Source organism: Salvelinus sp. IW2-2015, linkage group LG7 (assembly GCF_002910315.2).
Source record: "Salvelinus sp. IW2-2015 linkage group LG7, ASM291031v2, whole genome shotgun sequence".
Classification (NCBI taxonomy): domain Eukaryota; kingdom Metazoa; phylum Chordata; class Actinopteri; order Salmoniformes; family Salmonidae; genus Salvelinus; species Salvelinus sp. IW2-2015.
The window spans coordinates 33,793,461-33,805,584 of record NC_036847.1 but is presented as its reverse complement, the minus strand read 5'-3'; the positions used below and the strand labels follow the sequence as shown (position 1 = coordinate 33,805,584).

General features: G+C 39.9%; 1 protein-coding gene across 2 annotated transcripts in view; it reads right to left on the bottom strand.

Moving 5' to 3' along the window:
• Positions 1-1,253: 1,253 nt before the first annotated feature.
• Positions 1,254-12,124, bottom strand: part of LOC111966861 (ski oncogene) — a 124,414-nt gene continuing 113,543 nt past the window's right edge. The window contains exons 5-6 of one of the 2 annotated variants that reach the window (XM_023991821.2): positions 8,321-8,551; positions 1,254-7,347 (exon numbers count right to left, since the gene is read on the bottom strand). In XM_023991821.2, the coding sequence (XP_023847589.1) occupies positions 7,168-7,347; positions 8,321-8,551 (411 nt within the window). In that variant the 3' untranslated portion in view covers positions 1,254-7,167. The remainder of the gene's footprint in view (positions 7,348-8,320; positions 8,552-12,124) is intronic. The other variant, XM_070444604.1, reaches the window with a different exon arrangement.

Here is a 12,124-nt window from a genome sequence, read left to right as displayed (position 1 = left end):
GTGATAGAAATGTAAAGGGGATGTCCAATTAAGCCGACATAAGCAACGTTTACCGTGAAGGCAGTCTCCTCTAAAGCGGGAACATTACCTTTTAAAATGTAAATCACGCTGTAAAGCTAAACTTCCATGATGCTGATTGAATAGAACCCTTAGAGCAGGACAGACACAAGCATCTAACTGCAGCCAGAGCAAAGCATCACTCCTTCACAACCGGACCAACAACACCAGTGGAAGCACGTCTGTCCCACGTGCCTCGGAGTCTGTGCTTCAAAACTCGGACTCCTGAGCTATTCAAGAACCCACAATAAACCGAAGTGACGTGCACGAGTTGTCATCATGGAAACTGACAGCCTACCAGAGAGAGGAAGAGACTCTCAACTCAAAGCTAGAAATAAAAGCCTGTACCGTGACATGAAACCACGTCTTACACACCACGTGTCCTTTGGGTGGTGGACCATTGTTGATATACACGGGAAACTGTTGAGTGTGAAAAACTCAGCAGCTTTGCAGTTCTTGACACAAACAGGTGCGCCTGGCGCCTGGCACCTACTACCATACCCCGCTCAAAGGCACTTAAATCTTAAGTCTTTCCCATTCACCCTCTGAATGGCACACATACACGTCTCAAGGCTTAAAAATATTTATTTAACCCGTCTCCTCCCCTTCATCTACACGGATTGAAGTGGATTTAACAAGTGACATCAATAAGGGATCATTAGCGTTCACCTGGATTCACCTGGTCAGTCTATGTCACTTGTAGTATGAACACTTGAATAAGAAAAACGGTCAAATGTTTCCTTAGAAAAGTAGAATCTTGATTGGGTGAGCTAGATACATTATAACGGCGATTCTGCCACAACCAGGACTGTAACTGAATGGTTTTAACTCTCTGTCTGATTCCGTAAGAGCAAACGTCGGTCTCTATCTTAGAATTTGAGGGATTTAATGTTCAATTCATGAGCTATTCAGTAAGACACAACGACTCAATGACTAACCATCATTTACATGGCTTTGTAACTCTGCCAAAGTATCACTGATCACCGGTCGTGGAGTGAATTGAGTAACACTTCCTATACTTTTGATGCGTTTTTTTTGMAAAAGGTGGGTAAACGCTTGTGCAAAATATTATTCTGTAAGTCATTGCCATGTGTAGAAACTGTGATACCAGAGGCAGGGGTTTGAATTCATGTCAACCAAACTGATGGTCACAAGCAAGAAACATAACAGCTGTTATAAGAAACAAATATGGGTCATTTAATCTGGACAAACAACTTTATTTCTGGTAATGCATCTATACACTGTACATTCAGTCACTGTGGTATATAAGCATAGCTATTTTCAAACATAATCTCATAAAGTCCTTTACTTTACAATATAGTCCGTGTTGTGAGAGGGTGTCGATGAATGGGGGGGGGGCAAGGGAGAGGAAGGAATAGATAAATAAGCCAAGCGTTTTTCTCATACTGTATATGCGTCATTAATAAACGAGAAAGCATACATTTACCTCTTACATAAAAATATTTCTAGAAATGTAAAGTTGATATAGCATTAGCAGCAGTGTAGGGCTAAAATATACATGAGGATGGGGAAAAAACCTGCGAGGTGGCGGTAGTTCTTGTGTGACCCATTTTTACCATTACTTGATGAAACATTGAATTTGGCCTTCCTGCTATTAACCCATAGAAACACATTGAATAACACATTCATACAGTGCATTCAGAAAGTATTCACACCCCTTGACTTTTTCCACATTTTGTTGTGTTACAGCCTGAATTTAAAATGGATTACATTTAGAGTTTTTTTGTCACACAATACCCCATAATGTCAAAGCGGAATTATGTTTTCCGACATTTTTACAAATTAGAAACGAAAAAATGAAATGTCTTGAGTCAATAAGTATTCAACCCCTTTGTCATGGCAAGCCTAAATTTGTTCAGGAGTAAAACTTTCCATAACAAGTCACATAATAAGTAGCATGGACTTGTGTGCATTAATAGTGTTAAACATGATTTTTGAATGACTACCCTATCTCTGTACCCCACACATACAATTATGTGTAAGGTCCCTCAGTCGAGCAGTGAATTTCAAACACAGATTCAACCACAAAGACCAGGGAGGTTTTTCAATGCCTCACAAAAGGCACCTATTGGTAGATGGGTAAAAAAACAGACATTGAATATCCCAGACATTGAATATCCCTTTGAGCATATTAATTACACTTTGGATGGTGTGTCAATACACCCAGTCACTACAAAGAGGCGTCCTTCCTAACTCAGATGCCAGAGAGGAAGGAAACCACTCTAGGATTACACCATGAGGCCAATGGTGACTTTTAAAAAAGTACAGCGTTTAATGGCTGTGATAGGAGAACACTGAGGATGGATCAACAATATTGTAGTTCTCCACAATACTAACCTAATTGACAGAGTGAATTAACTTTTTGTCCTGAATACAACATATTACTGAGTACAATTCTCCATATTTTCAAGCATAGTGTGGCTGCATCATGTTATGGGTATGCTTATAATTGTTAAGGACTTTTCAGGATAAAAAAGAAACAGAATGGTTCTAAGCACAAGCAAAATCCTAAAGGAAAATCTGGTTCAGTCTGCTTTCCACCAGACACTGGGAGATGAATTCCCCTTTCAGCAGGACAATAACCTGAAACACAAGGCCAAATCTACACTGGAGTTGCTAACTAAGAAAACACTGAATGTTCCTGAATGGCCGAGTCAGTTTTGACTTAAATCTACTTGAAAATCTATGGCAAGACCTGAAAATAGTTGTCTAGCAATGATCAACACCCCATTTGACCGAGCTTGAAGATTTAAAAAAATAATGATGGGCAAATGTGGCACAATCCAGGTGTGGAAAGCTCTTAAGAGACTTACCCAGAAAGACTCACAGCTGTTATTGCTGCCAAAGGTGCTCCTACAAATGATTGACTCAGGGATGAGAATACTTATGTAAATTAAGATATTTCTGTATTTCATTTTCAATAAATTAGCAGAATTGTCTAAAACATGTTTTCACTTTGTCATTATGGGGTTTTGTGAGTAGATGGGTGAGACAAAAAAAATATATATATTTTTTATTCAGGCTGGAACACAACAAAATGTGGAATAAGTCAAGGGGTATGAATACTTTCTGAAGACACTGTACACTATCTGATATTGAATATATTGTAAAAAATATATGAACTGTTGAAAAAAGTATTTCAATATAAAGACCTTACAGTAAAATAAAAATCTAAATAATTGGATAAACAACATGTTTATGTAGGGAATATTCTCTAATGCACTGCAATAATTGTTTTTGAAACATGTTCTTGGTTAAAACACAAACCAAAACAAAACAAGACAGCTGTAAGAAAAGATTTGTTTTGGATAAAAAGGAAACACCATGTACATTTATAACACAATAGTGTAAAAATGAAAGATTATTTACACTTGTAAATTCTTATTTTTAATTCTTCACACTGGATAGTTTTATATGTTCTACTGTTATTGCTTCTTCGTTGTCCTCCATTTAGCAAAATGGTTCTTGTTAAAAAATAATAAATCATTTATCCGTTTTTTTCTTTTACTTGGGAGCAAAGAGCCAATGTTGTCATTTTCTCCCTTTTTTTTGTAGAAAACCATGAAAAGGAAACTACAAATATCAATTCACTCGAGTGTAAAAACAACTATAAAATGTACCAATTTTAGGTCTGCAAAAGTCACAGACTCAGTGTCAGTCTCTAAATAACATTGGCCTTTCTAATGTTGGTTAAGACATGGGGCTTGGACATAATGCCCTCTTCACTAGTTAGAGATGTCCACCTTTGGATAGACAGACCAAATCACATAGAAATGGTAGGTCATCTTTTTCTACAACCAAGAGTTAACCTCATAATACCGCATAGCTATGGTATCTGTTGATACCTAGAATTATTTTTGACATGCATATCTCTAAAAAAACATTTCTGAATGAATTAAAGGTATCATTCAAAATGCCTTATTAGATTATTTATTTTTTACAATTACAAGTCGTTAAATTGTTTCTGCTCAAAAAGAAGAAGAGTTAATGTAATTACCGCCTTAAACTGCATTAGAAATACTGGGGGAAAAAGCTGCATCTTGTAGCTTGAGCAATGTAGTCAAGTCAGGCCTATCCAGAGGGATAGTGCAGAGAGAAGAGAGAATGAAAATGTCCCCTCCGTCGACAGTGTCTGCACTGTGTGACGGGAGTGACATCTGCACTGTGACGGTAATGACATCCCATGGTGGAGTTGACTCTTGAGCACGTTCCTACTCAGGCCAAATACAAACAGTTACTTCATCGTCAGTGTTCCTGATCTGGAAAACCCTCTGCCCACTTTCAGGCACTTGAGGTTGTCCAGCATTGTGTTTGAACTTCAGGTTGTGTTTTTTGCGTGTACGTGTAAAGTTATTTTTCTTGAACTATGTAATAAACATGGTTAGATTCCTCTAAAAAAAGACAGGTTTGCTGTACAACACAATAAAATCCTTACATGTACAGTATCAATGCCCAATAATGACTATATGTATGGCAAACCTTCTCAAATGTCATGCATATGAATGAAAATATATGAGTTTTCTATTGGAAAAAAGGAACAGAAGAAACAAGCCATAAAAATATCCCACATTTAAAACAACAACAACATCAACAACCAAAGGAAAAAAGCATAAACACAATGTACATTCTAATTTGCATTGTTCCCACTCTGTAGCGGAGCATTATAAAATGTATTTTTTTATTAATCATCTTTATATTTTTTTCTGGTAAATATATGAGCAATGTGTCTTCAGACTGTTATAATCACTGCTTTCCCATGAATGGTCTAAAAGCACTGTGTTTCACACCTTGGAACGTGGATGAATCATTGTCGTATTAATAAATACCAACATTTTAGGAGAGTTGGGCGCCCATGCCATTTTGTCTTTTGCTATCCTACATCCCACTGTCTTTCTATTTTGATGAGTGTTACTTGTCAACAGAAATTGTATAATTAGTGCCAAAAAAGACTGGAATTACATTTTTCAACAGCCCAAACTGTATCAGCAAGCAAGCCTGTAGACCCCTTTTCTCTCTCATTTTATTTACAATATTTTGTCTTAAACACATGATTACATTGCATTTAAATGAGTTGCATATAATAACAAAATGCTCACTTGGATTTGTATTGTTGTTGTCATGGATATATCCTCTCCAATGTAAGATTGAAGACAATAATGGGAGTATAAGGCATTATAACAGTATTTTGTAATGACAAAGTGCGATTCATTATTGTAAAAAAACAAAACACATATATATATATATTTACATACCATCATTTATTTAAAAAATAAAATGTTGTGGTTCTGGCTAAAGGCGCCACTTCCAGCCCTAAAATCATAGTATTCAAAAATTGTATTTTCGATCTTCATTTGAGCAAGTCATGCCAACTCTCGCTAATCAAATGAAAAGCAGTAAAGCCGGGTAAGCTAGTTTTAACCAACAGTCCCAGGGGGAAACCCAGCAGAAGTCTTGTGTACAAATCTGGGCTTCAGATTGCACCCAGATACAAAATGATCACAAAGTTTATCTTTATAAGATAGACTTTTGGGTTTTAACCCAAATGCTCACAAACACATAATGAAGACAAGTATGTATGCTGTTTCGGTGTATTTGTGTGACCATCTCTTGTTAATATCTAAATGAAATGCTCACTCTAAGAGGTTTACCAGAACACAGATACAGGGCCTGTGTCAAAGAGAGAAAACATCTAGTCCAATGCAATCCTCTGACCCCTTCCATAGTAAACTTTATGATGTATTAATGGAATAGTAGAACAAACTTGATACTTTTCCTCATTGGATCAAAATGGCCTCCTCTACACACCGACTAACCATGGTGGCACTGGTGGTAGTTTGTCTTGCTTGCTGTCTGTTCATATTTTTTGCAAATCCATATTTTTTTTGTCTCCAAGCTCTTATAGCACAAAGAAGCAAAGAAAATGTTTTCGTWAAATTTTTTACATATCGCTATGCAGTCTCTTAAATAGCTTATAAGGTCATGAAATTCTCCAACTTCTTCACGGGAAACGGAGCAGAAGCCCTGCTGGGGCACGCCTCAGGAGTCCAGTCCTACTTCCCGGCTCCTCTGCCATTTTGACAGCCCTCCATTTTGTCTCTAAACAGGCCAGTTGTAAAATTATTGTATTATTATCTTATTTTTTTATCATAGAAAAGTTTTTATCCAAAAGGTTCACCAGTTTCTGTCTCAGAAAATACAGGCACAACTAAATTTTGTGCTATATATATATTTTTTCTTCTCCTGATCCAATTTTCAGTTTGTGGAGGAGAGGTGCGTTTCAGTGCTTGTCCTAGTAACAACTTGGTCCATTGACAAAGACCAACAACTAGTAACAACTTGGTAGATGTACAAAGACCAACAACTAGTAACAACTTGGTCCATGTACAAATACCAACAACTAGTAACAACTTGATCAATGTACAATACCAAAACAACTAGTAACAAGTTGGTACATGTACAAAGACCAACAACTAGTAACAACTGATCAATGTACAAAGACCAACAACTAGTAACAACTTGGTCCATGTACAAAGACCAACAACTAGTAACAACTTGGTCCATGTACAAATACCAACAACTAGTAACAACTTGGTACATGTACAAATACCAACAACTAGTAACAACTTGGTCCATGTACAAAGACCAACAACTAGTATCAACTTGGTCCATGTACAAATACCAACAACTAGTAACAACTTGGTCCATGTACAAATACCAACAACTAGTAACAACTTGGTCCTTGTACAAAGACCAACAACTAGTAACAACTTGGTAGATGTACAAAGACCAACAACTAGTTGACAACTTGGTCCATGTACAAAGACCAACAACTAGTAACAACTTGGTCCATGTACAAAGACCAACAACTAGTAACAACTTGGTCCATGTACAAAGACCACGTTGGACTTGCTTTGTTTCTCTCTCCAAGGATGCATCCAAGCACTCATACAGTTTTTGTGAGGATGGATACACGCACACATAGAGGGTTGATATTTCTGCTTCTCTCTATTCTGTCTCTGTGGTCTCAGGCAAAGTTTTGTTTCGGGTGCTGATAGTGGGGGATTGGCGGGGGGTTGGTCATGGAAAGGGTTAGTTGTTGACGGGGGTGTCCTCGGTAGGCGTGTCCTGCTCCTTGGGCCACAGCTGCTGCTGCAGCTCCTTGACCACTCTCTCCAGGTGTTCCCTGGCTTCCCGCTCCTGCAGTAGGTCTGCCCGGAGCTGCTCGCGATCCGCCTCGGCATGCTGGAGCTTCATCTGCAGGTCCTCGATCTGGAACCAAGCAAAAAGCACCATGAAGGGTTGAGCTGAGGATCCAGGCTATATGACTGGTGTGTCTACTTTCAGGTAAGGGTTGAGCTGAGGATCCAGGCTATATGACTGGTGTGTCTACTTTCAGGTAAGGGTTGAGCTGAGGCTCCAGGCTATATGACTGATGTGTCTACTTTCAGGGAAGGGTTGAGCTGAGGATCCAGGCTATATGACTGAGCTGAGGATCCAGGCTATATGACTAATGTGTCTACTTTCAGCATTTTCTGTTGTTTCTTGTTAACTACCTACTATCATGCTTTGAACTCTTAAAACACACACACACTCACATACAAACACACACACACACACCCACAAACACACACAGCCAGTGGCCACATCCTTCGCTCTGCGTGTGCAAACCTCTAAGTCTCTCCACATCCTGCCCAGACACACATTAAGACTAGCCCTAACCCTAACCCTAACCCAGACACACAACAGTGAACATTGGGACGAGCCCTGACATAGACCTAACTAAGCTGTCTCCCCAAAGCCTGCAAACACTATAAAAACAATAAACATTTGAAACATTCACTCAAATAAAGGCTTTTATGGCAGGTTGTTATGACAGGGCTTTATGACAGGGCTGGAAAGTGAATTGTTCTTTTTAGAGAAACTACAGACGGGAATCCAGTGTACCTCCCCTTTGTTATGTCTAATCTACATTTCCCATGATGCTTAACAGGAACTAAACATCTCTTCCTGTTTCCTCTTTGGGTTACACCCATTTATTTTTGACGGAGGAAGCATTTTTTCTCTTTCCCCATTGACCATGAGAAGACTTAGCCTTGGTGTTAGACAAAAATGATGCAATTACTCTGAGGGCTAGCCTCCGTTCCGAGTGTTTATGTAATCGGACTCAGACTACAGACACTGCTCTGTCTGGGTTTGAGTAGCCCGTGTGTGTGTGTTGTGTGTGTGTTGTGTGTGTCCTCACCTGTGTGGAGTACTTGGCGCGCAGGCGGCCTGCCTCGCAGCCCTTGTCACACACTCTGAGCTGCCGGGCCTGCTCCAGCTCCCTCTTCAGATGCACGCGCGACTCCTTTGCCTCCTTTATCTTTTTCTCGCTCTCAGCGCGAAGGCGCTCAATCTCCTTCCTCAGGTTCCGCTTGGCCTCCGTGGCCTCCCTGAGCTTCTCTTTCTTAGCCAGTCGCAGGAACTCCAACTCCTAGGGAACAGTTCACACATGAGCTAAATAGAGGTAGCATTACTGAGTTGGCGTTAACTCATTAGCATTCCTGAGTACAGGTTAGCGTAACCTAATTAGCATAAGCCTACAGAGGAAGAGTTGGCATTAAACTTATTCAAGGACGCTAACATCAAACAACAAGCTAGCTGTTGACATTGAGCCTGGGGAAACCCTGTTGAACTTTGAACCTTCTGAAAGTCATAGCGAACTCCTGGAAAACAGATAAAGAGCTATCGTTTAACAGAAGGTTATGAAAGCTCAACCCAAAGACAATGTAAGCATAATGTAAGGTTACGATTGTGGAAGACATTGTTCTGCACAACGTATACAACTGTTTTATAAGACATGTTATAAGTTGTACAAGTCAAGTCAAGGGCGGCAGTGGTTTCAGTCAATGATACATTCATATGAAGATCAAGAAACAGAGCTTTACAAGAAAAAACTTGTTCTAATACACCACAGCCCAGTGTTTACTAGAGGTCAAGGGTTAAGGAGATGAGAGGGCGAACAGAAGTGAGGTTTCCTTCCTCTTTGAAACTGAGAGACTAACATATTTCTGGTGTGTGTGTGTGGGTGCGTGTGGAAACTCACTTGTCATGGGAACCTAACAGCCAGGACAAGCGTATCTGTCGTCAAGCTTTGTTAGCTACCTCGTTAAAGTATGATGAAAAGAACCCAAATAACTACAATCCTCCAGTCTACTTCTTGCTCAATTTACTAAATGTCCTGTCTGGTAAATGAAGTACAACTTTTGAACAAAAGTGATTGCTTACTCTCAACTGGCTGCTGTTTTAAACKGGGATGTTTGTTTTGTTAGTGTTACTCATCTCTATCTCCAGACAATGACTTAACGTAAGCCAAGTGGAACGCAGTCATTCAAGAATGTTTCGTCTTGGGAGGATGCACATTGTGTACCATCGCACACACACAGTTGTCGTTCGTTTCAAAAAACAATTATTGGTATCTTTCCAAGACCAAAATAAAATGGAAGTCTGCCCTGTCTGCTTTTGCAGCAACATCCGATTGTCGTTTTTTTTTGCCAAGTCATGGTGTACGCTGCCAGGCCTCTGAGTTAGAGCACTTCTGTGTTAGTTGCTTAATGCGTGTACCGTACTTTCCCATTTCTTAACACTTTCCCCTCTGTCTACTACTTAAGAGTTTGAGGAAATTATGACACACTGGCATTAGTAAAAACAGGGCTAAAGCCTAGGCATTAGTAAAAACAGGGCTAAAGCCTAGGCATTAGTAAAAACAGGGCTAAAGCCTAGGATTTAGTAAAAACAGGGATAAAAGCCTAGGCATTAGTAAAAACAGGCCGTAAAGCCTAGGCCATGAGTTAAAAACAGGGCTCAAGCCTAGGCATTAGTAAAAAACAGGGCTAAAGCCTAGGCATTAGTAAAAACAGGGCTAAAGCCTAGGCATTAGTAAAAACAGGCTAAAGCCTAGGCTAGTAAAAACAGGGCTAAAGCCTAGGCATTAGTAAAAACAGGGCTAAAAGCCTAGGCATTAGTAAAACAGGGCTAAAGCCTAGGCATTAGTAAAAACAGGGCTAAAGCCTAGGCATTAGTAAAAACAGGGCTAATCCTAGGCATTAGTAAAAACAGGGCTAAAGCCTAGGCATTCGTAAAAACAGGACTAAAGCCTAGGCATTAGTAAACACAGGGCTAAAGCCTAGGCATTAGTAAACACAGGGCTAAAGCCTAGGCATGAGTAAAACAGGGCTAAAGCCTAGGCATGAGTAAAAACAGGGCTAAAGCCTAGGCATGAGTAAAAAACAGGGCTAAAGCCTAGGCATTAGTAAAAACAGGGCAAAATCCCTAGGCATTAGTAAAAAACAGGGCTAAAGCCTAGGCATTAGTAAAAACAGGGATAAAGCCTAGGCATTAGTAAAAACAGGGCTAAAGCCTAGGCATTAGTAAAAACAGGGCTAAAGCCTAGGCATGAGTAAAACAGGGCTAAAGCCTAGCATTAGTAAAAACAGGGCTAAAGCCTAGGCATTAGTAAAAAACAGGGCTAAAGCCTAGGCATTGTAAAAACAGGGCTAAAGCCTGGCATGAGTAAAAACAGGGCTAAAGCCTAGGCATGAGTAAAAACAGGGCTAAAGCCTAGGCATGAGTAAAAACAGGGCTAAAGCCCTAGGCATTAGTAAAAACATGGCTAAAGCCTAGGCCATTAGTAAAAACAGGGCTAAAGCCTAGGCATTAGTAAAAACAGGGCTAAAGCCTAGGCATTAGTAAAAAAACGGGCTAAAGCCTAAGCATTAGTAAAAACAGGGCTAAAGCCTAGGCATTAGTAAAAACAGGGCTAAAGCCTAGGCATTAGTAAAAACAGGGCTAAAGCCTAGGCATTAGTAAAAACAGGGCTAAAGCCTAGGCATGAGTAAAAACAGGGCTAAAGCCTAGGCATGAGTAAAAACAGGCTAAAGCCTAGGCATTAGTAAAAAACAGGGCTAAAGCCTAGGCATTAGTAAACACAGGGCTAAAGCCTAGGCATTAGTAAAAAACAGGGCTAAATCCTAGGCATTAGTAAAAACAGGGCTAAAGCCTAGGCATTCGTAAAAACAGGACTAAAGCTAGGCATTAGTAAACCAGGGCTAAAGCCTAGGCATTAGTAAACACAGGGCTAAAGCCTAGGCATGAGTAAACCAGGGCTAAAGCCTAGGCATGAGTAAAAACAGGGCTAAAGCCTAGGCCATGAGTAAAAAAACAGGGCTAAGCCTAGGCATTAGTAAAACAGGGCAAAATCCCTAGGCATAGTAAAAAACAGGGCTAAAGCCTAGGCATTAGTAAAACAGGGATAAAGCCTAGGCATTAGTAAAAACAGGGCTAAAGCCTCGGATTAGTAAAAACAGGGCTAAAGCCTAGGCATGAGTAAAAACAGGGCTAAAGCCTAGGCATTAGTAAAACAGGGGCTAAAGCCTAGGCATTAGTAAAAACAGGGCTAAAGCCTAGGCATTAGTAAAAACAGGGCTAAAGCCTAGGATGAGTAAAAACAGGGCTAAAGCCTAGCATGAGTAAAAAACAGGGCTAAAGCCTAGGCATGAGTAAAAACAGGGCTAAAGCTAGGCATTAGTAAAAACATGGCTAAAGCCTAGGCATTAGTAAAAAACAGGGCTAAAAGCCTAGGCATTAGTAAAAACAGGGCTAAACGCCTAGGCATTAGTAAAAAACAGGGCTAAAGCCTAAGCATTAGTAAAAACAGGGCTAAAGCCTAGGCATTAGTAAAACAGGGTAAAGCCTAGGCATTAGTAAAAACAGGGCTAAAGCCTAGGCATTAGTAAAAACAGGGCTAAAGCCTAGGCATAGTAAAAACAGCTAAAGCCTAGCATAGTAAAACAGGGCTAAAGCCTAGGCATTAGTAAAAACAGGGCTAAAAGCCTAGCATTAGTAAAAACAGGGCTAAAGCCTAGGCATTAGTAAAAACAGGGCTAAAGCCTAGGCATTAAGTAAAAACAGGGCTAAAGCCTAGGCATTAGTAAAAACAGGGCTAAGCCTAGGCATTAGTAAAAACAGGGATAAAGCCTAGGCATTAGTAAAAACCAGGGCTAAAGCT